Source organism: Stenella coeruleoalba (genome assembly GCF_951394435.1).
Source record: "Stenella coeruleoalba genome assembly, chromosome: 17".
NCBI classification, from domain to species: domain Eukaryota; kingdom Metazoa; phylum Chordata; class Mammalia; order Artiodactyla; family Delphinidae; genus Stenella; species Stenella coeruleoalba.
In genome coordinates, this window is record NC_137163.1 from 57,630,092 (window position 1) to 57,657,239 (window position 27,148).

At 38.9% G+C, this 27,148-nt stretch overlaps 2 protein-coding genes across 4 annotated transcripts in view; both read left to right on the forward strand.

Annotated features, from left to right (window-relative positions):
- Positions 1-18,925, forward strand: part of LOC307175830 (tumor protein D52) — a 120,258-nt gene extending 101,333 nt beyond the window's left edge. For all 3 annotated transcript variants that reach the window (XM_079901405.1, XM_079901403.1, XM_079901404.1), the window contains 3 exons: positions 856-957; positions 12,021-12,069; positions 16,127-18,925. In XM_079901405.1, the coding sequence (XP_079757531.1) occupies positions 856-957; positions 12,021-12,069; positions 16,127-16,246 (271 nt within the window). In that variant the 3' untranslated portion in view covers positions 16,247-18,925. The remainder of the gene's footprint in view (positions 1-855; positions 958-12,020; positions 12,070-16,126) is intronic.
- Positions 18,926-21,967: 3,042 nt separating this feature from the next.
- The window catches only part of MRPS28 (mitochondrial ribosomal protein S28), a 99,656-nt gene continuing 94,475 nt past the window's right edge, over positions 21,968-27,148 (forward strand). Inside the window, exon 1 of the mRNA XM_079901406.1 lies at positions 21,968-22,192. Coding sequence (XP_079757532.1) covers positions 21,977-22,192 — 216 coding nt within the window. The 5' untranslated portion in view covers positions 21,968-21,976. The remainder of the gene's footprint in view (positions 22,193-27,148) is intronic.

Consider the following 27,148-nt stretch of genomic DNA (forward strand, 5'->3'; position numbering starts at 1 on the left):
GGCAGTGGGAAACATGCAGGACACCATTCTTTGTATCATCATAAACTGGGTTGTTTTTTGTCTTTAGTATTTGATCTTGACAGGGTAAGTAAAAATGCCTGAGCATTCCTTTCTACAATGTGGGGATCTTAACCTCTTTGGTGCAAGTACCATATTCTCTCAGTTTTGTTTTAGTTTTTCCCTTCACTAATCCCTGTGTAGATGGGAGGAGGGAGATGGTCAATTATACCTTTGTGCTATAGCAAATATCCCACTCAAGTCATTTGAAGTATTGTACCTTTTACGTACCCCGTTGAGAATACACTGGTCCTTATTTGATAGCTCAACAGATATGCAAAATTCAAAAAAAATCTTTATGCCCCCAAAATTGATTTGGATAATAAAAAAGTACCCATGGGTCCTACCTTGCTTCTGGCCCCGTTTTAGGAGATAAAGTTGTGAAAGACATGTGAGGAATCTGATTTCATTTTTGTTTTATTTAGCTTAAGTGGAAAAGGGAAAAAATAAAGAGACATAATTTCATTCAACCTATGGCTCATTTTGATCTTGGCTCCATGACTATTTTTAGCCCTTACTCGGATTTCTTTGGCCCCGCCTTTATAGGCCTCTATCTTTCTGGCTGTCCTAGAGCACTGCAGAGGGTTGTATCTGAAATGATGGTTAAGTAAAAGATGATGTGGTGATGCTGACCTGGTGGATGTGATGATGCTGACCTGGTGGCTGTGAAGAGTTTTAGATGTTCTAAATTTTTTTTTTGAGAGTTCTCAAGAGGGTGGTCATCACTGAATTCTAAATAATGGATACTGGAAAGGTTAGCTTACTTTCTTTGCTTTGTTCTTTTATAAATTAATATAGGTACAAGAAGACCTCTGAAACCTTATCTCAGGCTGGACAGAAGGCTTCAGCTGCTTTTTCATCTGTTGGATCAGTCATCACCAAAAAGCTGGAAGACGTAAAGTACGTCCTCATTTTTCCTGGCTTAATTAAGCTGAGGCAAATTAAAATCTGTTATCATGGTTGCGTTTGTTTCCTGTCTGGTTCTGGCTGATGCTGGATTCCTCTCTGTTTGAGTGAGGGAGGGCATTCCTTCAAACCAGGACCCGAAATTCTTCCCTAAATTCTTTTAGGCATAGCCTTCAAACTGATCATCTTATGAATACATTTAAGGTTGTTGAAAAATTCTGGTTGTGAATTTTGTCCTTTAAGTCGTTCTTGATCACACTGGGTAAGTATGTGTTTGCAAACCTGTGGTTGTGGGCGGAGCCTGGTGTCTGATGGGGATGAGTCCGGGAGCACCGAATCCTGCCTGCACTTCCGGGAGGTACATCTTTATCCCATGGTGTGCTTACAACATGCTCGTTTGTGCATTGCTTTGTACCATTTGTGTTCCTGCCGAGGCCCAAATCTTGTTTTGAGCTGTTGCTTTTTATTTTGTATTTATATTTTCAGTGCGTCTGCAGAATTTTCCTGGCCATTTTGGTAAAACCACTTCACAGTGCTTTTGTGTCCACCCGTGCCTTGCGCCACCCACCCTGTGGATTAAAATAGTGCTGAAAATGACAAATGTGGATTAAATCGTCTGTGCTTCTGTTGGCATGAAAGATTTGTGTTTAAAAAAACCAATCCTTCAGATTGCATGACTTTGTGTTTTCCGTTTGTGGGGAAAGTAGATTTTACAACCAGAATTTTGTTGGTTGAATAAGTTTGGCTAATTGATATTATACTTTGTACCAAAAAAACCAAATGACTTGCTCATTGTATTTGGACTGTTATCATTTTCAACACAATGTAATAAACACAGCTCTCTTAAACCCTTTTGACAGTTATATATACTTCTCTTAGGTGCTCTCTTTTCTTTCTGTGCTGACTCGATTGTGTAGCCCTTTAGAATTCAGTTAAAACCTTACACAACTTTTAAAAAGTAGGTTATTTAATTGTTTTAGATTTACCAGAACTTCCTTTCTTTTTTAATGCTTACTCTGGCTTCTTGCAGATTGCAAGCCTTTTCACATTCCTTTAGGTAAGGAGAGTTTGAACCATCACTGCAGCCTAGCTCTCGTTTGAGACAAGTGTGCTTAGATTATGATGCCACATTGGGTGGTTGTGTTTGTCCACTATGTAATTTTCTTGCCTTTTGGAATATCTTTTCTCTGGTGCATTCCTATTTTCAAGGGAGGGTTTCTTGTATACCATGGGTAATGGATACATTAAAAGAAGAATAATTTGACACTGTGGTTCAAAGGGATATGGAAATGATTTTGACATTTTCCTTTTTTTTTTGGTAAAAAGAAGCAGCTTTACCATGGCATGCAGAATTCCTCCCTTTTAATGTCTGACTTTGTTTGTTTGTTTTTTGATGCTTTAATTTCTTTGGTGCCTTTGTCAGGATGTTGGAATCTTCCTTCACCTGGGTCCCATTATGCAGTTGTAATAGACAGCATATGTACTGTCTCACAATGTTAGTCTTCTGTCCTGTACAGGTTACTCTGATATTTTTTTATTGCAGTAAAATATGCCTAAGAGATATACCAAATATACCATGACTCAGCACGTTTTAGTACTTGTTTTATTAGCTTATAGTGTTTATACTATTTTATTATTTCGTTACACTGGTTGTATTCTATAATTATGCACACAAGAACATTTCATGGTTGCAAAAGGAAAAATAAAGTATATTAGGCCAAAAAAGAACATACATTAAAAAGATGTCAGCCCAAACCAGGCCTTATAGAAGGAATCTTTGTGATATTGAGCAAACCTCTCCTCTCTCTCCCATACAGACTCTCTGATTATCCTATTAGTAGTCAGAGAAAACTAAGGTGGAGGAAGGTCTTTTGAGTGTAAGCAGGAAGGATAATATACTAGTCTCCATCTCTGTTCCTATTAATGTGAATTGTCTTCTCAAGCAGTCACTTGCTGTGGCCTAGCATTGTGCCTTCTTAAGTAATCACATAGGTACTTATAGCTGAGGCTCTCTCTTAATGACACTTAGCCCTGAAAGTCAGTAAATCATGGGGATAAACAAAGTCTAAGTGTTGAACTATTTTTTTTAATATTTATTTATTTGGTTGTACTGGGTCTTAGTTGTGGCAGGTGGGCTCCTTAGTTGTAGCTCACAGGCTCCTTAGTTGCGGCTCTCTAGATCCTTAGTTGAGGCACGCGGGCTCCTCAGTTGTGGCATGTGAACTCTTAGTTGCGGCATGCATGTGGGATCTAGTTCCCTGACCAGGGATTGAACCTGGGTCCTTCGCATTGGGAGCATGGAGTCTTATCCACTGCACCACCAGGGAAGTCCCTAAGTGTTGAACTATTTAAAGTTTAAAATTGTGCTAAAAAACCCAAGAAATCAGCGATAGGAATTGATTTTGTATCTTTGGTGTTCAATTGAAAATGGCCTAAGTGCTTTAGGAAACTGTTAAAAGACAGTTTTATCTAAAGTTATTTGAGTTGTGTGAGGATGTATTCACTCACATAATCCATTCTGCTAACATTAAGGTGCCTATCGTGGACAGGTCTAAAGGATGTAACCTAGACCAGACACGGTTCTTGTTCAGAAAGAGCTTGAAATCTTTGAGTGGATGGAGTGGGGGAGGGAAGTAGGGCCTGGGAATGAGTTAAGAATGGAAGAGCCCTGTTAATACCTGATTATAAAACAACGTTAGATGTAAACAAAAATATAAAACTTCGTAAGTGCTGTTGAGGAATGATATTTTCTGTACCTTTGAGAAGATTAAGCAGATGTACATAAGTATGGCTCAGTATGTTCTGTCTTTTTAATTCACCAGAAATAGAGTTGGGCGGCTCTTTTCTAGCTGCTTACACAGTCACTTTTTTTCATTTCATTTAAAAAATGCAATTGAGATTATATGCTATCATTTTCAGTCTGGTTGTTAATGAACAATATATTGCGTATCAATACATGCAGGTTAAAGTAAGGCTTTATATTGTAATTTGGAAATGGGAGATATAACATTATCTTTTGAGAACTAAATTTTGGAATTATTTCTTACAGATTAAAAGTTGGGTAAAGTCACTTTAAAAAATCATTTGTAGGGCTTCCCTGGTGGCGCAGTGGTTGAGAGTCCACCTGCCAATGCAGGGGACACGGGTTCCCGGTCCGGGAAGATCCCACGTGCCGCGGAGCGGCTGGGCCCGTGAGCCATGGCCGCTGAGCCTGCACGTCCAGAGCTTGTGCTCCGCAGCGGGAGAGGCCACAACAGTGAGAAGCCCGTGTACCGCAAAAAAAAAAATCATTTCTAGATCAAGATGTCCTCATTGTAATCTGATTTAATGGGTTCATATGTAATAGAAACTATATGGAAACATATAATAGAAGTATATAAAAACGTATACAATAGAAAACATAAGGAAACACCACATCTTTTAGATGAGTGAGTCACAGAGGCAAACATTGGCCACGTGCCCCCAAGAGCTGTGCAAGGAGAGGAGCTTGGGCAGCAGATTTGAGCGTTTCCATCCCAGCAGCAAGGCCTTTCCTCCCATGGAGATGGATGCAGGGGGCCCATTTTTGCAAGTGCTTGAATTAGTTGGGTAATCTTGTTAACTACCCTTTGTTCCGAGTCCATGCTAACGCAGCAGACTTGTGGCAATGATTTCACTCTCTGATGGAACTGCGGATATTTTGCTGACTTGAATAGTCAGCAACAGTTTTAATTGTACTACATTATCAATGAATAAGTTAGCACTTGGGATATAGATATTTGCTGTATGCCTTGGGTGGGTGAGTAAGGAAGAGGAAGAGGAAGGGAGGGTAGGGGAGAAGGGGAGGGAGTGGGGGAGAGAGAAGGAGGGAGAGGGAGAGACAGAGACAGAGATAGAGATGTCTATTTTTGACGCCCTGACAATTAGGTGTCAGCGGCAGGGAGGCCAAAGGAGGCCCTTTGGGGACAGACAGCTTTTCCCCAGGTGGTATGTTCATAGTCACTCCTCTCCTGTTGGCTTGTTTTCTACACATACATGGCAAACGCTGACTCATGCCTTTACTTTTTTTTGAGAGAAACTTTAAAAGAGCCTTCTCATTTCACTTGCTGTCAGTGTAAACATGAATTTTCATGTTATTAATAGCATGCTCTAATAATTCAGTAGCCTCATTAGTCAAATATTTCTGATATATTTAGGAGGAAATGTAATTAACTTTGCCTTTATCTTCAAAGGAAATTTCGCCTTTTTTTTTTTTTTTTTTTTGCGGTACGCGGGCCTCTCACTGTTGTGGCCTCTCCCGTTGCGGAGCACAGGCTCCGGACGCGCAGGCTTAGCGGCCATGGCTCACGGGCCCAGCCACTCTGCGGCATGTGGGATCTTCCCGGACCGGGGCACGAACCCGTGTCCCCTGCATCGGCAGGCGGACTCTCAACCACTGCACCACCAGGGAAGCCCATCCTTTTGATGTGTGTTTCTTCCCGTAAACCTCTAGATATTTTGTTGTTGTTGTTGGTTTCGGACTCATGAAAGTCATTCCAGATAATTCCATTTTGCTGAAAATTTCTTTTTTTAAAAAAAAACAACTTCTACCACTTAATAGGAAAAGAAATGACCTCTTTTCTCTTGTTGTAATAGAGTACCTTTTGATTTGAATTTGAAAAGCTTTAATGAACTTTTCTACCTTTTATGCCCATATTTCCTAATTTTAGTTACTGCAATTATTTATTCATTCTTTCATTCAAAAGTATTTATTGAATGGCAGCTTTGTGCCAGGCACTGTTCTAGACTCTAGGGTTCAAGTTACCAACCAAAATAATAGCTGGGTGAAATTTGAAAGCTTTAAAGAAAATAATATAAAATGAAATAAATATTAATGTGTGTTTCAGTTAAAGCCATCCGTAACAATAATAATGGTGAACTGTGTTTCAGGCATGACTACGTATAGCAGGTGCTATTATTTTTCTGATTTTACAGATGAGGAAAACTGAGACACAGAGAGGTTAAGTGACTTCCTCAAAGTCATACAGCGACGTGGCTGAAGGCCAGGACTTGAACCCAGGCACACCCGGGTTCAGGAGCCTGCACCACCCTCTGCATTGTTCTGCCTCCCCAGAGCAATGATAGTTTAAGACTTAGGCCCTACAGGCACAGTCCAGCAGTTCCTTTGGTTCATCACCTATGATCAAGAGATTATTTTGAGGGCAAAAGGGGATAGTAATACATAGATAAGCTTTCAGACATGTTAACTCTTCTTTCTCTATCTTCTGTTTACTACTTCCTTCCTTCTTCTTTTCCCTCTACCCCTCCCCCTTTCTTATTATTAGGTATGAAAAGATCAAACACCTATGTAAGAAACAAGGAAACTTTAAAAAATCAATTCAGCTTTTTAAAAGAATAACTTTTCCAAAGTAACTATTAGATTGCGAAGTACTTTGTGTTTTCTGAGTGAGAATCAGGTTGCCCTTTTTGATTTTTTTCCTCAGTGTTTTGAGGAACCCAGATTTGCATTCCTACTTTGATTATAGGTTACCTTCTTTGAGAGCCAAAATCAAGCTGGAAAAAGTTTTCATAAAGTTTGCTTTATAAATGCTAACGAATCCTCACGATATATCTATTAGAGCCAATTCTGGTCCAGTAGCAACATGGCTTTGTGCTTTTGAAGTTTTCCATATTATGTTTAAACTTCATAGGTGATAACAAATCCTCACAATATATCTGTTAGAGACAGTTCTGGTCCAGCAGCAACGTGGCTTTGTGCTTTTGAAGTTTTCCGTATTGTATTTAAACTTCAGTGATATTGGAGAGGATGTGTAAGTTGAGGCAAGTTGAAGCTTGTGTAACCTTCCATAGAGAAGCTAGAAATGTAAGGACAGCTGCCCAATTGTTAGATTACAGACTAGCCAGCAACGAAGTGGAATTTCATTTAAATAGGGATTGTAGAGAAGTTCAGATAACTGGGTGGACTTGAAATTGATATGTACTCCTTGTTCTTCCTGCTATAATGGCTACCTCAAAAGTGGGAACACCTCGACTTTGTATTAATTTAACTGATTTCATTCTCTGTTCAGTGGGTGTATTTTTAATCTTATTTTGAAATGTAAAACATACAGAAATTCAACTCAGCAATTTATCGCAAAATAAACACCTTATTGTAATCATTTCCTTGCTTTTTCCTATACATTCCCACTTAAACGTATTTAGTGGATGTATCCTTCATGGTACTCAAATATTTAAATTCTTTCTCTGCCTTAACTGCTAATTGAAACGCAACACCAGCAAGGATGATGTTGTCATGATCCTGTAAAGACCTTAAAGTTCTTTACAAGAGATGCTGCACTGTTTCTTAGAATTCTCAAAGTGTTCATTTTTAACATTCTTTAAGTCATATTATAAACATCATTGGCACCTTCTAGGTGTTTAATAACTTAAAGGCCCCAAATTATCATTTCTATCTTGGTTTTCTTGGAAGTGTATTGGTAGTCCTTTCCTATGATAATACTGTAAAAACAAAATATCTTTTAAAATTGTCTGTATTTCCAACATTATTGTCTTCTCCTGACTGTTTACGCTGTTTGTCAGTTTCCCCCATTCTCCTGATATCCCCTTGCACTGATGCTTCACCAACCGTCCTTCTCCTACCTAATCCAGGGAAGATCCCTTGATGAGTCATTCATAAGCTCTCCACTGCCTTCTTGTGTTAATTCTCCATCCCCTGATAATTCCATGTGACTTCGTGACTTTTACAATTCAGTTTTTCAACTTTTATGACCTCAGGACTTGTTTCTTATGTAGGATAATCCTGAATTAATTTTGTGCGCTGGATGTGGAATTGATAGTCAACTTGATGCATCTACAATTCACTTTTATGATCATTCTTTTCACTCTGCCTTTGCCGTAGTCCCTTTTAACTAGTTTGTAGGCTGTTTAAAGGGGCACAGTGTCCACAAATTGGCCATTGGAGGAAATGATCTTTTACAGATCTTAGGGAGATCTTAGGGAGAGTCAGTGACTAGAATTAACTGTGCATTTCTGAGATTTATACTTGCTTTATCCACCCATTTTCTCATTTTGTTGATACTGTTGAATTCAATGTGTGAGTCCTTCGGACAAATAATTTATCACGTGTTCAGCCATTAAGCACCTTCTTTTGCCAGAATTTGGTAATTTCTGCCAAAATGTTCTAGCAAAGTCTTTTGGTTAGGACGAATAGAAAACTATGTGACTTCGCTCACCTAAAAAGAGAATGTGTTGCATAGAATGAAAGTTCTTTTGGAATCCAAGGAGAGGAAAGGAAGCAAGCCCAGGCCCCACCCAGATTAGTCCTGCTCATTGAAAAGCTGTTAGAAATCAAGGTAGCTTCTAGAACCCCCCAAAAACCAAGAAACCCATTCCTCTACCACCTGAGCCCTCTTCCCTGAATGCTCCTCTCTCCTTCATTCCCTCTACCTCTCTCTGTGCTTATATGCAATTCTTTCTTTGGGAATTGGTTTCCTCCGCATTCTTGAAGCTTGTACCTGGTCCCCCCAAATGTCTTCCTCAACATCGAACACTACATGACTTTCTGGTTCAAGTACCTACCACTAACTGACCAGCGGCTTAGTGTTCTAATTACAAAATCCCAGGATAGGAATCTTAATTATCTCAAATCAGTTTTTTTTTAATTTGGTCTAAACAATTTGTAAATTACCAGGAGGTTAGCTCTGGTGGGTGGAACTCTACTGGTCCAGTTATTATCTTGGTGATGGTGGAAGGTGGCTTTGGGAATTTGACTTACAGAGGCAGCTTTTTTCAGAAGGGTCCAAGGAAGGGCAGGTAGCTTTTGGAGTTCTGGTATTGTAAACTAAGAAAGGTGATTTTTATTAATCTCTGTCTTTAAAATATGGATGCAACACACTGCAATAAATCAAGCAGGAAAAGAATTAGCAAATTCCTCCCAGAATATAGTCTTATATCCAAGGTATCTACCATTGTGATAGGAAGAGAGAATGCTGAGCTACAATGGATCTTTTCCTGTATTGTGTACAACATTAAGTACGAAGATGTCCAAATATTTTACTGATTATTTGACTGTACGAGCTGTCAGCTTCTTTTGATTCATATCAAGATCATACTCCATACTAATGCAGAACTAGATTTGAGGAGCTACATTGAAACACATTGTCATTTGTAACAACGGAATCTTGGAGAAAACTAAATCATAAACACACAGAGTATTTAAATATAATTGAGAATTGAAACCTTGGACTGTCCAGCTTACCCCAAAATGCTGTGTCAGTGATCAAAATGCTTATAAGCATGTTAACAGTATCAGCAGGGTGCATACAGTGACTTAGTGAGCCCAAGAATTGAGGTACTTTCATCTTGTGAGGTGTTCTCTATGGGAGATGGCTGGAGGTAGATAACCTTGAACCCGAATGGTCAGTGAACTGCTTTGCCCTTGAATAAAAAGCTGGTCCTTGTAAAACAGGGGATCAAATGTTATTTGAATGGCCTATAAGAACATTTAGTTTGAGATGAAGTACAGGTGTCTCTTACTAGAAAACTGGATACGACTACCACTAAGAAGTGACATGTAATTTTAAAGTCACTTGAAGTTGTCAAATAGTGACTTTGAAACCTTCCTGTTCTGATAACAGGTATGTGGGAGAAAAACGACTGCAGGAGCCCTTCAGTGGTCTCGCTTGTGTGTGTGTGTGTGTTTGTGTGTGTGTGTGTGTGTGTGTGTGTGTGTGTGCGCTTCATTTTTTGAGGGGAGGTGGTGAACATTGGATTAGGAGTCTTAAAGACCCAAGTTCCATTCACGATTGTGCTGTGACCGGTAAATTATTAACTTTTGAGCCTTGATGCTCAATCTAGATTCATTACAGATACTGGTGAAAGCACTCGACAATTTTCAAAGTGCTATGAGAATGCAAAGTTGATTATTAGCTCTATTAACTGCTAGAATTAAATTGGCTCATGAATAAAAGTAAATTATGTTGAAATAATTTTGATCCCCTCCACCTCAAAAAGCAGGTAATTCTTCATGGTGTCAGAAGAACAAGCTCCTAGAAAACTAAGTTTTGTTTGCATTTTATAATGTCTAATCACCACTTTACTAACTCCATTTCTATCTCTTTTTAATGCTGCCTCTTAGTATACGCTCCATTCAACACTCAATTAGCATGCCTGCTATGAGGTAAAGTATATTTTTACAAAATGTAGTTGGTCTGATGTTTTCTTATTTTTTTTTATCTAGATGTTTAACTTGAACTGTTCTGAAGTAGGAGCTAGAATTCTAGTCTAAACAAGCTGTGAAAACTGTCACCAGTTTTCAGTTGCTCTTCCTAACAATGTTAGGTTGGTGTAAGAAATCCATTAAATGTTTGCGATTAGAAAAAGGAATGATTATTTCTTCTGTTTTGTAAACCTGTTAAATTGTTTCATATGTGGAATCTGTTTAATTAAAAAAAGTGAACAGTGCTCATCTAATCAACCTTCTGTTTTCATGGATGTAGGTGTCCCACCTCCTCCATCTGCATTAGCTTTAGTTACAATCCCCTTTTCTTTCTTTTTTTAATTAATCAATGTTTTAAATTTTATTTTTGACCGCGTTGGGTCCTTCGTTGGTGTGCGCAGGCTTTCTCTAGTTGCTGCGAGCGGGGGCCACTCTTCATTGCGGTGCACGGGCTTCTCATTACGGTGGCATCCCTTGTTGCGGAGCACGGGCTCTAGGCACGCGGGCTTCAGTAGTTGTGTCGCGTGGGCTCAGTAGTTGTGGCTCACGGGCTCTAGAGCGCAGGCCCAGTAGTTGCGATGCATGGGCTTAGTTGCTCCGCGGCATGTGGGATCTTCCCAGACCAGGGCTCGAACCTGTGTCCCTGCATTGGCAGGCGGATTCTTAACCACTGAGCCACCAGGGAAGCCCCCCTTTTCTTTTATCCTCCCCATTTCTACTTCCCTCATCCCACTGTGACATTTGGAGCCAACTGTGATCTGATTCTAGTGTCCTCTTTCATCAGTAAGTCCTTGCAAGTGGCACATTCTACGACCTCACCTGACCTCTCTATAGAGGCAGAGGATTTTTAACTATACATGCTTGGCTTAAACTTTAGTGTACCTCAGAGCTACCTGGAGGGCTTATTAAAAGCCTCTGCCTAGCGGGCCCACATTGAGTTTCTGATTCTGTAGGCCTGGGGTGGCTGAGAATTTGCTTTGCTAACAACTTCCGAGGAGCTACTGATGCAGTTGGTCTGGGGACCACACTTTGGGACCGATTGCCTGTCCCCACGATGGGAAGGAGGAAACCCCTTGTTCCCTTCTTCTCCTTTTTCATCATGGTAGTAGGAAGGATACTGGAGGTCAGGTGGATAGTATAAAAGCTTTGGAAACCCAGGTGGGAGCGGCACAGGTGCTGCGATCCTCCTTAATTCAAATGGATGAATGTGAAGTCACAGGAGAGGCTTCCTGTGGGCTTAGAGAGCTTCTGTCAGTTGGGGCAGCTTTGTGAAGTGGCCAAAGCCACATTTCTGTACTCCTCCCTTCCTTTTGGTCTCTCCTTTCCCTGTCTGTTATGCTGCTGCTGGGAACCAGCATCCCTGGTGTGGAACCTCCTATGGTTTGCTTGTCCTGCTTAGGTGATGTGGGTTCATGTAGAAATCTTGCCAGGCAACATGTGAATTTAAACATGAGTTCTAGTGTAGCACCTTAACCAGAATCAGACTGATCCAGCAGTGGCATTTTCTTATACCGTGACAAGTTGGTTGGGAAAGTGACAGACTCAACGTTGTACCTGACTTTGTTCCATCTCTTCACACATGTACTTGACTCTATGTATATGTCTAAGACTGGCTCTGTTCAAGGAATTGAAAACATCGTTGTAGAAATCTTAGAACAGAATCGATAATCTCACATAATAAAACGTTTGTACGTATGCCTGCACATCTATGGAACAGGTGTCACATATGGTATATGTGTTCTTTTGCTGATTGAGAATAATGGCGAAGAGGAATACAGTCAGCTTAATAATGTTTTCAAAATTGTTGGCTTTTTTGTTCAGTGTTTGTAATTTACTATTTGTTTTTCTTTTCTCTCCGTAGAAACTCCCCAACATTCAAATCGTTTGAGGAAAAGGTTGAAAACTTAAAGGCAAGTAGAGAAATGAACAGGGTCTTTTGTGTTATCTTGTTTGGTGGGTAAATTATTCAAATTAGTATTTCCTTCTAAAAATAGTTAAAGAACTTCAATAACTTTCTTTACATTATTTATGGATATTTAAGATGATGTATACTCTTTTAATCAATTTTTTTGAGTGTATATTGAGCATGGCCAGCATAAGTGCTGAAAAGAAATGTATAATTTTAAAGAACAGTAGTACTTTAGAAGTTTGTGCTGCTTTTTGCATTATTCAAATACTTTTGTAATATAAATGTAATATAAATGTAATATAAATCTTACTGTGGAAAATTAAAAACAATATAGAAAAGTACAAAAAATAAAACACAAAAAAGTGGTCCTACGACCCACAGACAGTGATGTTGTAGGACTGTGCTGTTACACTTTAAAAAAGAATTAACCAAGAACCTGCTGTATAAAAAAAAAATAAAATTAAATTTAAAAATTAAAAAAAGAAAAGAATTAACCATAAACATGTTTCTGTATCATTATTCTTCTTCAGTATTATGTTCAGTGGCTGCTTACATAGCCTTATAGTGGGTATTGTTTGTTCATTCCTTAATTATTGGACATTTTTATTATTATGATGATGCCGTGGTGATCATCATTGATAATTCATTGTTTTATTTTTTTTGTGGTACGTGGGCCTCTCACTGTTGTGGCCTCTCCCGCTGTGGAGCACAGGCTCCGGATGTGCAGGCTCAGCGGCCATGGCTTACGGGCCCAGCCGCTTCGCAGCATGTGGGATCTTCCCGGACCGGGGCACGAACCCGTGTCCCCTGCATTGGCAGGCGGACTCTCAAGCACTGCGCCACCAGGGAAGCCCCTATTTTTTGATTGCTTTGATATTGGTGAAGGTGGACATTTTCCCATAATAATCAGCTTTATTAATTTGTAAATTGTATTATCTTCAAGATTATATTCAAAACTATAAAATCATCAAGGATCACAAGTGACCAAAAATGTTGTTTTGTTCCCATCCACTGCCCAGACTTTTCTACAGAGAAGTGCAAAGCCCATATGGTCATTTCTTCCTAAACAAATTCTGGTAGTTACTGTGGTTGTTTTCTAAGGGTTAAAACTAATATCTTAAAATGTTTTATATAAATCAGCTTTAAAATATTCATATTTTGTCTTTTAGAATTGTAATTGAGTCACTTTCTTTTAAATATATCTTTTTAAAATTACAGAATCAGGGTATGCTTACAGAAAGAAAACCAAACACTGTATCATGATCTGAATCCTTTTTTCTTGCGCATACAAACGCTACTACCCACCTTTTCTGTTTCTACATAAATGTATAAATGTTTTTCAAAAAGGAATCACACTGTACAAACATTCCTACAGCTTGTTCGTTCAACCCCCCTAGCACGCATGCTCTAATGAACCCACAAACGCAGACCCCTGTTCTTTTTGCTCACTGATGCTCCTCCAGGGCCTAGAGTAGTCCTTGGCGTATCACAGCTACTTAATACATGTTTGATGAGCAAAAAATACATCATAGTCATTCTTTTTTTTTTTTTTTTTTTTTTGCGGTATGCGGGCCTCTCACTGTCGTGGCCTCTCCCGTTGTGGAGCACAGGCTCCGGACGCGCAGGCTCAGTGGCCATGGCTCACGGGCCCAGCCGCTCCGCGGCATGTGGGATCCTCTCGAACCGGGGCACGAACCCGTGTCCCCCGTATCGGCAGGCGGACTCTCAACCACTGCGCCACCAGGGAAGCCCCACAGTCATTCTTTTAGGACAGTACCGGAGGCCTGCTTTATCCTTATTAATGCCTAGTCAGGTGTTTGAAAACAAACTGTACGTTGCAAGAAGTCAAGGTTTTACTCTGATTTAGTTCTCAATGTTTTAGGAATATCATAGCCTCTCCTTGAAATCTACCCTGAGCATTAGCTTTTTTAAATGACTAGCTGGAAAACCAGGAAAGCCTCAGTTCTTCTGACACTGAAGAAGGGAGAAACTTCGAGGTCATTTACTGTGTACTTTCCTCCTGAGTATATTCAGACTCTCTAAATTGTAGTGAAATCAGTTTTTTAAATATGACTGGGCACCATTCAAATAAAAATGTTTTTTTAATAGTATAGTGTATTAGACAAATATCACCGAGGAAGCTGTAAAATATAATTGTGTGCTTGGGATGCAGATTTTCTAACTTACATTGATATTCAGTTAAACATCGGGTCTACATGTACTTACATTTAGATTTTGGATCAAGTCATTAACTGTGATTATTGAGCATTTGCCATGTGCCGGGAGATGAGTATTGGGCACTGGAAATACCATGGTGAGCAACAGAGACACAGACCCTTTCTGAAGATGTTTAGACAATTAAATGGCCAGTGAAAGTAAACACAGGGTAAGGTGCTATGACAGTGGAAGTCAAGGCTGCAGGAGGATAAGTAGCGGGAATTTCTGTCATGCTTGGCAGGAGGGAAGGTCAGAGCAGGCTTCTCAGAGGATGCAGTAATGTAAATGGAAACCAAACCTTTAGGTTGAGGGGAATGTTTGAAGCTTTGGGGCCCCTTTGAGGAACAGCAGGAACTTTGCTGTGCTGTGGGGTACTGAGCAGGAGATGTAGCTAGAGAGATGGGTGGGCCACGTTAAGGAAAGTGTGGGAAGCCACTGGAAGATTTTAAACAACCTGAGTCGCACATTCTTCTGTGCATTTTAGAAAGATCACTGTCTGCCCTGCAGAGCTAAGGGGAGAGAGACTGGAGAAGGAGACAAGGTGGGAGGGAGGCATTGTAATCCAGGCTAAAGATGTTGGTGTGGTGAGTTGAGCTAGTGCCAGTGGGACAGAGTTGAGAGATATTTAGACTTTACAGGTGACACAGAAAAATTTAGTGATCGATTGGATGTGGAACAAGACAGGGAAGGACCAAGGATAACTCCAGGAGGCTGACTGGGAGTTACTACTGACATTCATGGTCTTAGAATAGAGAAGGGACCAGTTGTGGGGAGGAGTTGTTTTAGACTTGTGAATTGCAAGAGGTCTTAACATTTTCTTGTAATTAAGGAATGTTTGAATAAATTTAATAAATATACAGTGGATACAAGTCATGCACATTTTTCATGCAATTCAAAGATTTTAGGTGGGAGGCCAACAAGAAATGAGAGAGAAAATTTCAACGAGATTCCAATTGTTAATGAATCTTTGGCCAGTCAAGACTGAGCTAAGAGCAAGGTCAGATGCAAGCCCACTGTGAGTTGCATCCTTGATCATTGACTGGTTTCTTAATGTTAGTCAGCTGTCCTGTTGGTCAGTCATGAGATGTAATGGGGGCAGGAGAGGGGGTGACGGTGGGTAGGAAGCATAGATTCATCAATGTCACTAAGGATGTGTAAGGGTTTTGAAAAGCATACAATAGTATACAAATGCGGGACAGATAAATTCATTCAAACCAATATTTATTGACAGATTTTCAGGCCAGATAACTTGGAGTAGTGCTTCACAAACTATAATGTGTACAGGAAGCACCTGGAGATCTTGTTAAAGCCTGGATTTCAATTCTGCAGATGGAGATGGGGAGGCCAGTCTGAGGTTCCAAATGTCTAACAAGCTCCCCGGTGATGTTGAGTCTCTAGGTCCATGTACCACTCTTTAAGCAGCAAAAGGTTAGAAAGTTTATGCTGTAACTGGGAAACGTACATATATTTCTTTCCTTTGTTTTACTCAATAATATTTCACAAAGTGTTATCCAAATACAAAGAGAGTTCAGTAGATACTTTAGCATAATAGGCCTTACAAAATTCTTCAGACAACCTTCCCCGTGAAGAACAATAAGCAGATAGGGGAAAAAAGTGGAGGGGTAGAATTTACCAATTTGAATATTTCAGCACGGAAACTGCATAAGTTTTTCTGTGAGACCGCATGGAACATTACAACAGTACTAAATTCTGTACAAATAATCACTGAGCTCTTAGGCTCCTGATTTATTCTTCAAAGTAAAATTTGAGTTACTTTATGCAGAGTCAGCGAAGTTTATGTTTCCTAATGTCTCTTCCTTTTTGAACTTTTATTTTAAAAGTCTAAAGTAGGAGGAACCAAGCCTGCTGGTGGTGATTTTGGAGAAGTCTTGAATTCGACTGCAAACGCTAGTTCCACCACCACGGAGCCTCTTCCAGAACAGGCACAGGAGAGCCTGTGAGATTCCTACCTTTGTTCTGCTACTCACTGCCAGATGCTGCAAGCGAGATCCAAGCACATCTTGTCAACATTCATTGCCATGAATTTCCACCAGATGTGCTTTTGTTGAGCTTTACATATTCCTTTGACCAAATAGTTTGTGGGTTGAACAATGTAAAAATATCTTAACCTCTATTCCTGGGAAACACCCTTTTATGTGCATTTAAGGCCCTTTATTTAGAAAATATCATTATAAAAACATATATAGTACCTGGAGATCCTCACTAGAACGATCTAAGAAGCTGTGGGTTATCATAATTGCTTTCCTACTTTACAAAATTGCTCTGGATCTGGGATACCAGTTTGATCTTTGTCTTCTACACAATTTTCTTTTTTCCTCTTTGAATCTCTGTATATTTGATTCCTAGGTAAGATTGTTCTTTAAAATTTTCTGTATCCTGGTTATTAAAAGTTTTGGCAAATTGTTCTTTACCTCCAAGGGAAGAACTACCAGGTACAACAAATATTTTCAGATAAATATTGTTTTGGAATAAGTTATCTTACATCTTGGGTGTTTGAAGACACCAGACTAAATATTCAATTTATTATAGTTTTGTAAGTGACAGTATGTACAGACAGTAATTCAAAATCCTAGGCGACTTGAGAGTGGAGCCCTCACATCCTTGTTTATCACCATCTGTGACAGTAACCATTTCAGTGTCATGGTCATTATGCGTCATGGTTATTGTGCCACTTATAGCTACTTATTTTGCACCAGATTAAAATTTTAGTTTTGGAATAGACTGTAAGTTAATGTTCTGAATCAAGCATATTGTATTATCAATAGGTTGAAATATGAACACTGTCCTCAAACATTCAGTTAAAAAGCCTGAAAGATTTTTAGATCTAGGTAGCTGAAAAGTGCTAAAATCAATCACATTAGGGGAAACACTGTTGACTTCATTTAATTCATTTAGCAGCATTTACAGTAAGAAGCACACATGACTAATACAACTTGAAAAAATTTTATACTAAGGGGTTGGTGATAACTCCTGAGGATTTAATGCATTAATAAAAATCAACTCATCATTTTCTACTTACTTGTTTTCAGTGTGTTCGAAATTACAAAATGATACTGTAGATATTGCCCCCTGCTTTGAAAACTGAGGTCAGGGCTGAATGAACCAAAGCCTCTGGAAGTATCTGCATGGAGGCCAAGGTACTCTATTAATTCTAATGACTACTTACTCATCACCATCTTTTCCTTATGCTGTGTATGGTTATGGCCTACAATGTTGTATTTGTTATTTATCAAGTTGTGATTGTTTTATTATTGTTTATGCCAAATGTTAATTGCCAAGCTTGGAGTGACCTAAAGCATTTTTTAAAAGCATGACTAGATTTACTTTGGGATAAATTATCTTATCCAAATCTGAAAAGCTACAAGTGTTGATTGTTATAAAATATTGATAACATGCTGCCATTCTTGATTGCTGGAGCTTTTGTTAGCACTTCAGATGCAACTGAAACTATGCTCTATTACATGTGAAAAGCTTAATAAATTGCGTATATCAGTAGTATAGGTCTCAATATTTATTATGAGACCAGTGGTCTGGAAACAGCTTGTTGTGTTACATAATCAACCGGTATCTATGCTTTAAAAAAAAAAAGGCCGTTTTTTACCATCTGCTTTAAATCACTGCTTCATGGTATTAGACTACCATAAATTATTTACTTGAAAAGGCTTTAAGGCAAAGGTTGTTGAAGCATTGTCCTAGAGGAGTCGACATGTAGAAATTTGTCTTTTTATAGAAATATTGTGGTTACTCAACATAGCTGTTAAATTATTTTTTCAACCAATTAGTCTTTCAGTTGTTTTTATCACATCTTCTTTTCATCACGTTGTTTCTTGGATGTCCAGCCCTATTGTTGTCTTTTTAACAAAGCAAAATGGAGAAGATGGCAGTTTCTTCAGTTGAGTGAAATATCCTCAAGTCTCCTTACTTTATGAGAGAAATGATAGAACTAGGGTTGGAAGGTGGGATGGGTGTATGTGGGTATTGGTGATGGTTGTAAAAGAATAAATTGGAGAATCACTGTTCTAGACATCTACCTACACTTAATTTAGAAATGATTTAATCTATTGCAGAGTACTCTGCCTCTTAAAAGCAACAAAGCAGTAGAGGGACGATAAATTTAGAAAAATAAACATCGACTTAGAAATATGATTCCAAGTAGTCTTTGTGGAAGATTCAATATTATGAATTCACAGATATTTAAGCAATTTAGAACACAGTAATCACTAAGAACAGCAGAGAGGGGTCCCGGTCATTCTACTGTGTTTTGTGTTTGACACTGGAAAAACATAGCAACAAGAGTGAAATCTCAGATATTTAAGGATTCAAGAAGTGTGACAGAAGAAAATAATTCCTGAAATTATCCCCTTCTTAAAAGGAACTCCTTAATTTATGGAGTTTGTGGGAAATAAAGCAAGAATTCTCATACCTATGAGGCCAAAGTAATCAATGGAAGAGAGGAGAAACCATTGGATTATCCTAGTAGTAACTGAAACTACTGAAACAGAGAAAAAACATGTTGAATTTGGACTCACTACTTCTGGATCTGTTAAGGAAAAGATAATACTGTCTATTTTTTTTTGTATAGTATTTGAAAACAATAAAAATTCTATAATTTGGGCATGGATTCTTTTGTATTACCTATCTGCTGAGGAAAGTGGGTAAATCCATTCATTATACAGCTTCTCTCCAGACCCTTCATATCCTGGGTATAGAAAGAACCAGGAGCAGCTGTGTGGACTCAGTGTATCAAACAAAAACGCTACATGCTGACTACAAAAAGACATTTGTAAGTGACTATTTGCTGTATTTGTGCCAGAGACGCTGCATAAGGCCCTATATCAGGATTGCATGTGTTTCTTTATAGCTCTTAAGACCCAGATGAAAAATCAGATTTTTGCCCATAATGAGGAGACGTTTGGCCATTAATTAGTGACTGTCCCATTGTAATTGGATTAATTATAGAGACCATATTGGTTTACGGTTAATAATAAAGCATTATCACTTTTAAGTAAACCTACAATCCATAGATTTCAATTTCCACGTTCTGATTGTGAAATAAAAATGAACCAAAATCAAAATGAGCCAAAAGAACTCACTTTTAGTTTGTGAGCCCTGAGAGGGCAGGGCCTGCATGTGCCTATCACCTGCCAGGATTTTACTTAAATAAAACGCTACTTGGTGACTTTCACTTTAACACGCTTCATCTCAATGTGCTTTCAAGTTTTCCTCTTGGTTTCTAGAATTAATTCTTTTCTCATTTTCCAGTTTGACTATTCTCTGGTATTCTCTTCTTCCAACTCCTTAAATGTTATTGCCTATCTCTAGTCATCTTCTACACAATCTCCTTAATGATTGTATTCATCTCTATGGTTGAAATGACTGTCTTTACAGTAATACTCATATCTTTCCGGTGTATCACTAGCCCTATCTTTATTCCAGGTTTTCATGCATGTTTGAGAGGCATGAACTTCTAAATCACCTTCTGGTCACCTCCACCTAGCCACTAATAGCCACTATTTATTGAGCTTTTAGTAGGTGTTGGGCATTTCACACCCTTCCTTTAATTCCTCACTCAAGGATGTGGTGCTGTCACCATTTGATAGATGAAACCACAGCCAGTAGACATGGAGCCAGAACTTGAATTACTTTTTTATTCACTTGTCATCTGCCATTACTAATATTTTTAAAAAGCATACTAACAATTTGAAAGCTATATGGGAAGAAAGAAGCTTGTGTTTTTAATAAATCAAGAAGGAAAGTGTGGTTCAAGGAATACAGCAGGATCAGAAGTGCCATGATGTTGAAATACTGCCATTAGGGTTGTTTTTACAGTTGGCACTGATACAGGCAAGGACAGTGTGCAGATTCACTCAGTCCTTTACCCTCTCTCTCATTTGATGCTTCTGATGCTCTACCAAAGGCAGAGAACTAGGCATACTTGAAGTCAGTTGATGCAAACTTACTCTTATCCATTAAAAACATCAGGGTTTGTCTCCAAATGCATTATCACAGTACTGAAGGAATTTATCATCTGGCTGAGGTAGGACACGAAGATAATACATCTACTGAATTTTAGAGCTGGGATATTAGTAATCCCATTTGTTCTGTAGATGCTGATTTAGTTAAGTTTACAAAACACTTCCTTAAATTTAAGACAGAAGCTAATAACTTGGTTTTACGTGAGGAAACCAAATCAGCAACATTAAATTGGCTTCCCTGCGATGAGGACGGGAGGTCGAACTAGAGCTAAGAACACTGGTCAACACTCTTTACAATTTACCACACTTTTTCCTGAAGGGAAACAGAAGTAGCAAGAGCCATAAAAAGTAATGCAAAAATATCTTCGGCAAGACTGCATTAATGGTCAAGGGAAAGACACGGTTTATGTACCAAAAGGGAGAACTCACCTGGAGTAGAATTTATCTTAAGCTCTCCACCGAATTTAAGGACTGCCGAACAGGTGGCTAGTAATAAGTTGTGTGTGATTCATACAGTCACGCACCATTCTAAGGTTAGTGCACTTCTAGGGTTCTGTCTGCTGTCTACGCAGTTGATGAGAACATCATAGTTTTAAAATCCACAGTCAAAAGCATTATTGGGAATTCCCTGGTGGTCCAGTGGTTAGGACTGTGCGCTTTCACTGCTGAGGGCATGGGTTCAATCCCTGCTCGTGGAACTAAGATCCCGCAAGCTGCGCAGCGCGGCCAAAAAAAAAAAAGTCTCAGTCAAGAGCATTATTAAAATAGGGGCTGTAGTCATACATAAAACTTCCTTCTGTCCAAGTACTTGTAAATGAGCTGGAAAAGTGCTTGCTACCTCCCTCCAGATAACTGCGCATTAATATAAAAATGCTGGGTAGAAGCTGGGTTGACAGCTTAATTCATAAACACTTCAAGCATGGAGTTAGGCTCGGTTTTGAAGAAGGTGGGCAAATTCTGGCAATTAACATGGGGCGGGTAGGAAGAAAAGCATAAGTGAGGGTGGGCCTCTGGTGGTGTATGTTTTGGCATTACGAAATTCCTTAATTCCCTAGAAGGGATTGTAGCTAAGACGTGACCAAAAATGTCTCAAGTTAATATTTTTGTAACGAAACTTAGATCCGGGATTTCACAAGTGTTTGCGCCCTACCATGTGCCCGCTGTCAGGTATTCAACAGCAAAATTCCTGCCCTCAGAGTTTACAAATCGAGAGAGCAGACGCTAAACAAAAGTACTAGTAAGTAAACTACGTGGCATATTGTCTGGGATTCAATTCTAAATAAGATAGTCAAGGAGAACCTCGCATTTGAGCAAAGACCTGAAGAGCGGTGGCGACCAGAGAGAGTCTTGGGGCCATCTGGGGCAGACATGCAGGCGGCGGGGCCAGCAAGAGTCGCATTACCAGAATTTACAGCAGTACAGGCTCAAAGGGCACCCGCGAGGGCGAAATTGCTTCGAGTCAAAACCCTTTCCATGCAAAACTTAGCGGGTCGCTGCTAGTAGGGAACTTGAGCCACCAAGGATTTAGTCCCCCAATTTTACCTTAAGTCTCTCTCACACCACCCTTCTACCTTACACCGATTAGGCCACGCCCACCGGCCCACAGTGCTCCGCAAGTGGGCGGACCTCTCATTGCCCCGCCCCGTGACCTGCACGTTCGCGGAAAAGCCAAAGGTCAGAGGTTGTGGAGCCGTCATGGCGGCGCTGTGCCGGACCCGTGCCGTGACTGCCGACAGTCATTTTCTGCGAGTGCTTCTCTTCTTTCGGCCCTGTCGAGACGCAGGCACTGAAAGTGGCTCCGGAAGCGAGAGTTCTGATTCCACGGAGCCTAGGCCGCGCCTAGGCGGCTTCGCGAGCTCTTTGAAGCGGCACTCAGAGCTGCAGCGGAAGGCGGAGCTCGGGCGGATGAGAGTGAGTTGTGGGAGCTAAGCCAGCGACGCGTTGGCGGGCGGGGCCCGCCGTTGTGGGTGGAGCCGGGAGCCGGGACGGAGCCCGGCGTAGGGGGTGGGCCCGGCAGGGTGGGTGGGACCGAGAGGCGGGGACGGGGCCCGGCGTAGGGAGTAGAGTTGGGGGCCGCGGTGTGGCTTGTCCCACCTGCTGGCCACTTAGAGCGTGTGGTGGTGTTTTTCTTCCGTTTGTTGTACTTTTGTACAGTATCTACATGCTGGGCGTGCGCTGCCCACATTGCTTTGCACGCGTCTTCCACAGGCGAGTGCTGGAAGGGAAACCAGCAGCGAGCGTTGATAGTGACGCGCCTAGGGCGACTCTTGGGACTCCGAGTAAAGTTGGACTCACACTGGGAGAGGCAGGGCCCTCTGCTCCTCTTGTTCTACCCAGTAGCTGCAGTGTGGACCTTAGTGTCTGGCGTACCAGGCTCATAAATATTTCTTAATTCAGTGGAGAGGTGAATCAGAGAATTACTGTCACTGTGAACTAGAGCAAGTAATGTAACTTGTCAGTGCTTCACTTTCCTTTTCTGTAAATGACCTTTTTTTTTTTAATCCATCTGTCCGAGGCAATAATTTTGTAAAATGCGATAGAATTACTAGATAAATAAAATGGAAGAAATAGACGTAAATACAAGTCAGATTTTTTTGAGTTAGCGGACATGAAATTGGATGTCTGGCAATATTAAACTGTATAAAAACAAACTGTCTCAATTTCTGTACTCATCGCCTTGGGAACCAGTACCAAACAGTTTACCGATGGGTAGTGTCGTGGGTTATAGAAAACTGCCCAGCATCTAGCACGGTGCTTGACTCTTAGTGGGCACTCCGTAAGTGTTTGCCCAATGCGTGAATAAATGAATAGAACAGAAAGTGCACATTTGAACTTCAGGACAATCTGAGCAGTCTTTGAATTGAGATCTTTGTGTGACTGCTCACAAACGGTTGTATAAGTGAGGATAGGACAGGCTTGAGCATGTGAATTAAATGTGCTACTCCAGAGTAATAACTGAGCAAAAACAATTGTCAGAGTAATAAGAAAACTGAAGGTACCACATTAGTTTTATTTTAGTGTTTATTGGAAGCTTTCAGTACTTTTGTGACATATTTATGATGAGGAATATGAGTAGTTGTTAGGTATTGATGTAAAGGTTCTACTTTGTGAAAAATCTTTCACTTCACTCTTTGAAGTTTCTGGAACTATTTAATTGAAGAGTATCCTGAGATTACAAGATGAATAAAGTTCGTCTTTATTGTGTGATCAGGATTTTTGAAAAAAATTGTAAAATATAAAAATAGTATTGCAAAAGGAGCATGTAAATAGCACTGAAGGTTACTATGGGAAATATAAAAGCCCCCTTTTTCTTTTCCTCACTTTCTCAAAGCTGGAAGATGTATTTTTAATAAATGCATACTGCTAGAGATTTTATGTATGCATATATGAATATAAGCTAATTATATATATATATATATATATATACTTTAAAACGTACAAGTTTTGAACTACATTATTAATGTTTAACAGTGTAAGCTCTGGATTCAGACAGACTTGGTTTGAATTCTAATTTTTCTGTCATTTACTGGCTGTGTTTCCTTGGAAGGTTACTTGATATCCGTGTATCTTCTCTTCCTTTTTTTATAAAAGGAAAACCTGTCATGGGATTATTATGAGATTAAATGAATTCATTATTTAAACACTTAGCACAAGTACCTGATAATAAACACTCAGTATATTTTCATTGCTGCTGCTGAAAATTGCTATTCTCACTTAAGTATAACTTTGAATATTTTTCCTTATCATTATATATGTGTAGTGTAGTGTACTTACTGCTGTCCCTAGGTATCCACGGGGGTTTGGTGCCAGGACCCTCTGCCATACCAAAATCCCTGGATGCTCAAGTCCCTTATATAAACGGTGCAGGTAACCCTCTGCGGCTCCCGCATCTGTGAATACAGAGGTCTCACTGTATATCTCATTGAAAAAATACTTGTTTGGTATTCCATGGTGTGGATATAGCATAATTTATTTAACCAGGCCTTCACTAATGAGCTTCTAGGTTGTTTCTGGGTTTTTTTTTTCCCCTTAATACAGACAGTGGTACAGTGAGCATTTACATTTTTTTGCTTATTTATGGGATATATACTAGGTCAATGTGTACACACAGTTTGAGTTTTGATACATACAGACTGCACACTTCAACTTACAGTGCATGACAGTGCCTGTTTCCTCACCCACTTATACATGTGGGGTATTGTAAGTGGATTTTCTTGGTAGTGGACAGTCAAAACAAAATACAAAAATTGGGAACTGGAGTTGTTTATCTGTCACCTCTGATACCAGTTTGTAATTTTTATCAAAATAACTGCATGTTCACATTTTTTGACTTAATAAGTAAATGCTATCAATTTGAACTCATAAAATACACTTATACCAACAAAATACTACACAATGTTATATATATTGGGGTTCTATGTAAGATTTAATTTGTAACATGGTTTCTGCTTAAAAAAATGTTTTTAGAAGGTAAACGGTTTGCTGTTCCCTAAACAAAGCATTATTTCTTTACCTTTGCTCTTTCCCCTAGAATTAGCTTCCCTGCCTGCAAATTCCATAGTAAAAATCACCTGTTCTTTTAGGCCTTGGTCATTTCACCAATCAGGTGAAACTCCTTCTGAATGTCTTGGGGCTTTGTTTTATGCTACCTTTATTTTACACACACAACTCTTTAAGTTATATTAGAGCCATTTGTGAACTTGTTTTATCCCGTCTCCTAGATTGTAATTCTTGAAGGTCGGGATAGTTTTTTATTTACCCTTTTCATTCCTTGCATAATGCCTTACACATAAGTAGGGATTTAATATATATTTGTTGATATGAATTGGAATAAGATTTACACAGTTTGATGTCCGAATAACTATAAATGAGAAATAACATCTCGTGTTATTGGATTAAAATGTATATATACATAGGAATGAAAGTTGACATCCTACCCATTGGTTTAATTCTTACTCTCAAAGTGCAGACGTGTATATATATGTGCACCTCAAAAATAAGTGACATTCAGTAAGAGCCAAGCAAGTGATCCTTAAAAGGGACTTTCCCCTGCAGGCAGGAATTTAATCAAGGACAGTTCATCGTGAATTCCCTATCCTAAAATTTCAGTGAGGTTACCAGTTAAAGGAATCTCAAGTTTAAATGACCTGAAAGGCCATTTACTCATCCATGCTCACTTATCCATTATCTTTTCCTTGATTCATTAGCTTTAAGATTGGTTTATGCATGTATCTCTTTAAGTGTTTTTTTGTTTGTTTATTTTTTTTTAGGATGGGACCAAGTCCTTTTCATTTTTGTAACCAACATAACACATACTTATGAATACAGGACCTGGTAAATGTTTGCTAAATACATTTTTAAAGTCAAGTACCTTTTTTCCTTTTTTTTTTTTTTTTTTTTTACTATTTTAAAAACTTTAACCCTTTTATGTCACTTAGACAATAGAGATTTGTAGAACCTGTTAAGCCGATGGGGAGCTATGGTATAGTGAAAGATCCACCTTATAGCCACAGGGTGGCAATAGTTGAGCAAAGAATTGGTTTTCTGCTTTATGAATATTACTGTTTCTTAACAGTAGAGGGGGGCATATTACTTTTCAGCACATTGAAAAAATGGTTTGCAAGAGTTTTTGAGGCTACACAGAATGTTTTTTTTTTAAGATGGAGAATAACATTTTATTTTAGCTTATTTATGTAGAATACTGATGTTATACTTTATAGTTTCATTTTAGCAATATATTAGATAGAGTTTATGTAAATATTTTTAAATGTTATTTTTTACTTTTTCATGAATATTTCTTATCGGTACTTTTTATTTCAAAATGCTGGAATATTCCAGAAGATAGAATATTTAAATCAGCTGTTTTGTCCTTTCAGAATACTGGGAAAATCCAAAAAATAGCTTACTTGAAGGATTTGTTTCAATTCTCTTATTTTTAGTATAAGTTTTAAGTCTTCTAAATTCATAAAATAGCAGTATTATACAGCTTCATTTAACCCTTTGTTTTCTCACTAGTTTTATATTGACAACTTAAAAAATTACACAAATGTTTTAAAAACTAATATGTAAAGGAATGATGAAAAATATTTCTGGTTTTAACCATGGTGCTCCCTGGCTTTTACATTAGAGAATTTTAGGAGAGGTATCTCCAACTAATAAATAAAACCTTCTGAAATGTCTAGTTTCACAGTAGAGTCTAACATTTTCAAAGCAGGTTTAGAGGAAATGACCAGCTAATATAAAAACAATGAAAGAGTGTATTGAGGTAGATATAAATCTCTAGGGAAAATAATTTTTTTAATCAACAGCTATAATATACCTATAAATAATACTATACACTTCCTACAAAGAAAAGATGAATATATTCTGTATGTATTTTGTTTTGTGGGTGGTCATATGCTCTGATCATACGCAGTCAGACTCTTAGGACTTCTCAAGTCAGCATTAGCTTTCACTAGTTGAATATCTTTCTTAACTCTTATTTTTGCTCAGGCATCTCACTCCCTTCTTTTAATGTGTTTGGATTTTGCTTTGTTTTTTCTTTTAAAGGTTATATTAAGATTTTCTCTTTTGATTAATTGTTCTAATGTGATTACAACTCTTAAGTTTGTTTTTATCTATAGGTATTAAATAACATAGGAAATAAAGGAAACTATCACATTTGAGTGGAGCCTGGTTTGTAGGGATTTGGGCCTGCACCTGGTAAAATGCCTAGTTGGTCAGTAGTCTGGGACATGTGAGATACAGAAGCAATCCCTGCTGTCATGGCAGCTTTGTTCTTGAACCCACTGGGGAGGTGAGCAGGAGTGGCTGGGGAAAGAGGTTGACTGACCTCCACATGACTAGTTATCTTATCCCTTGATTATT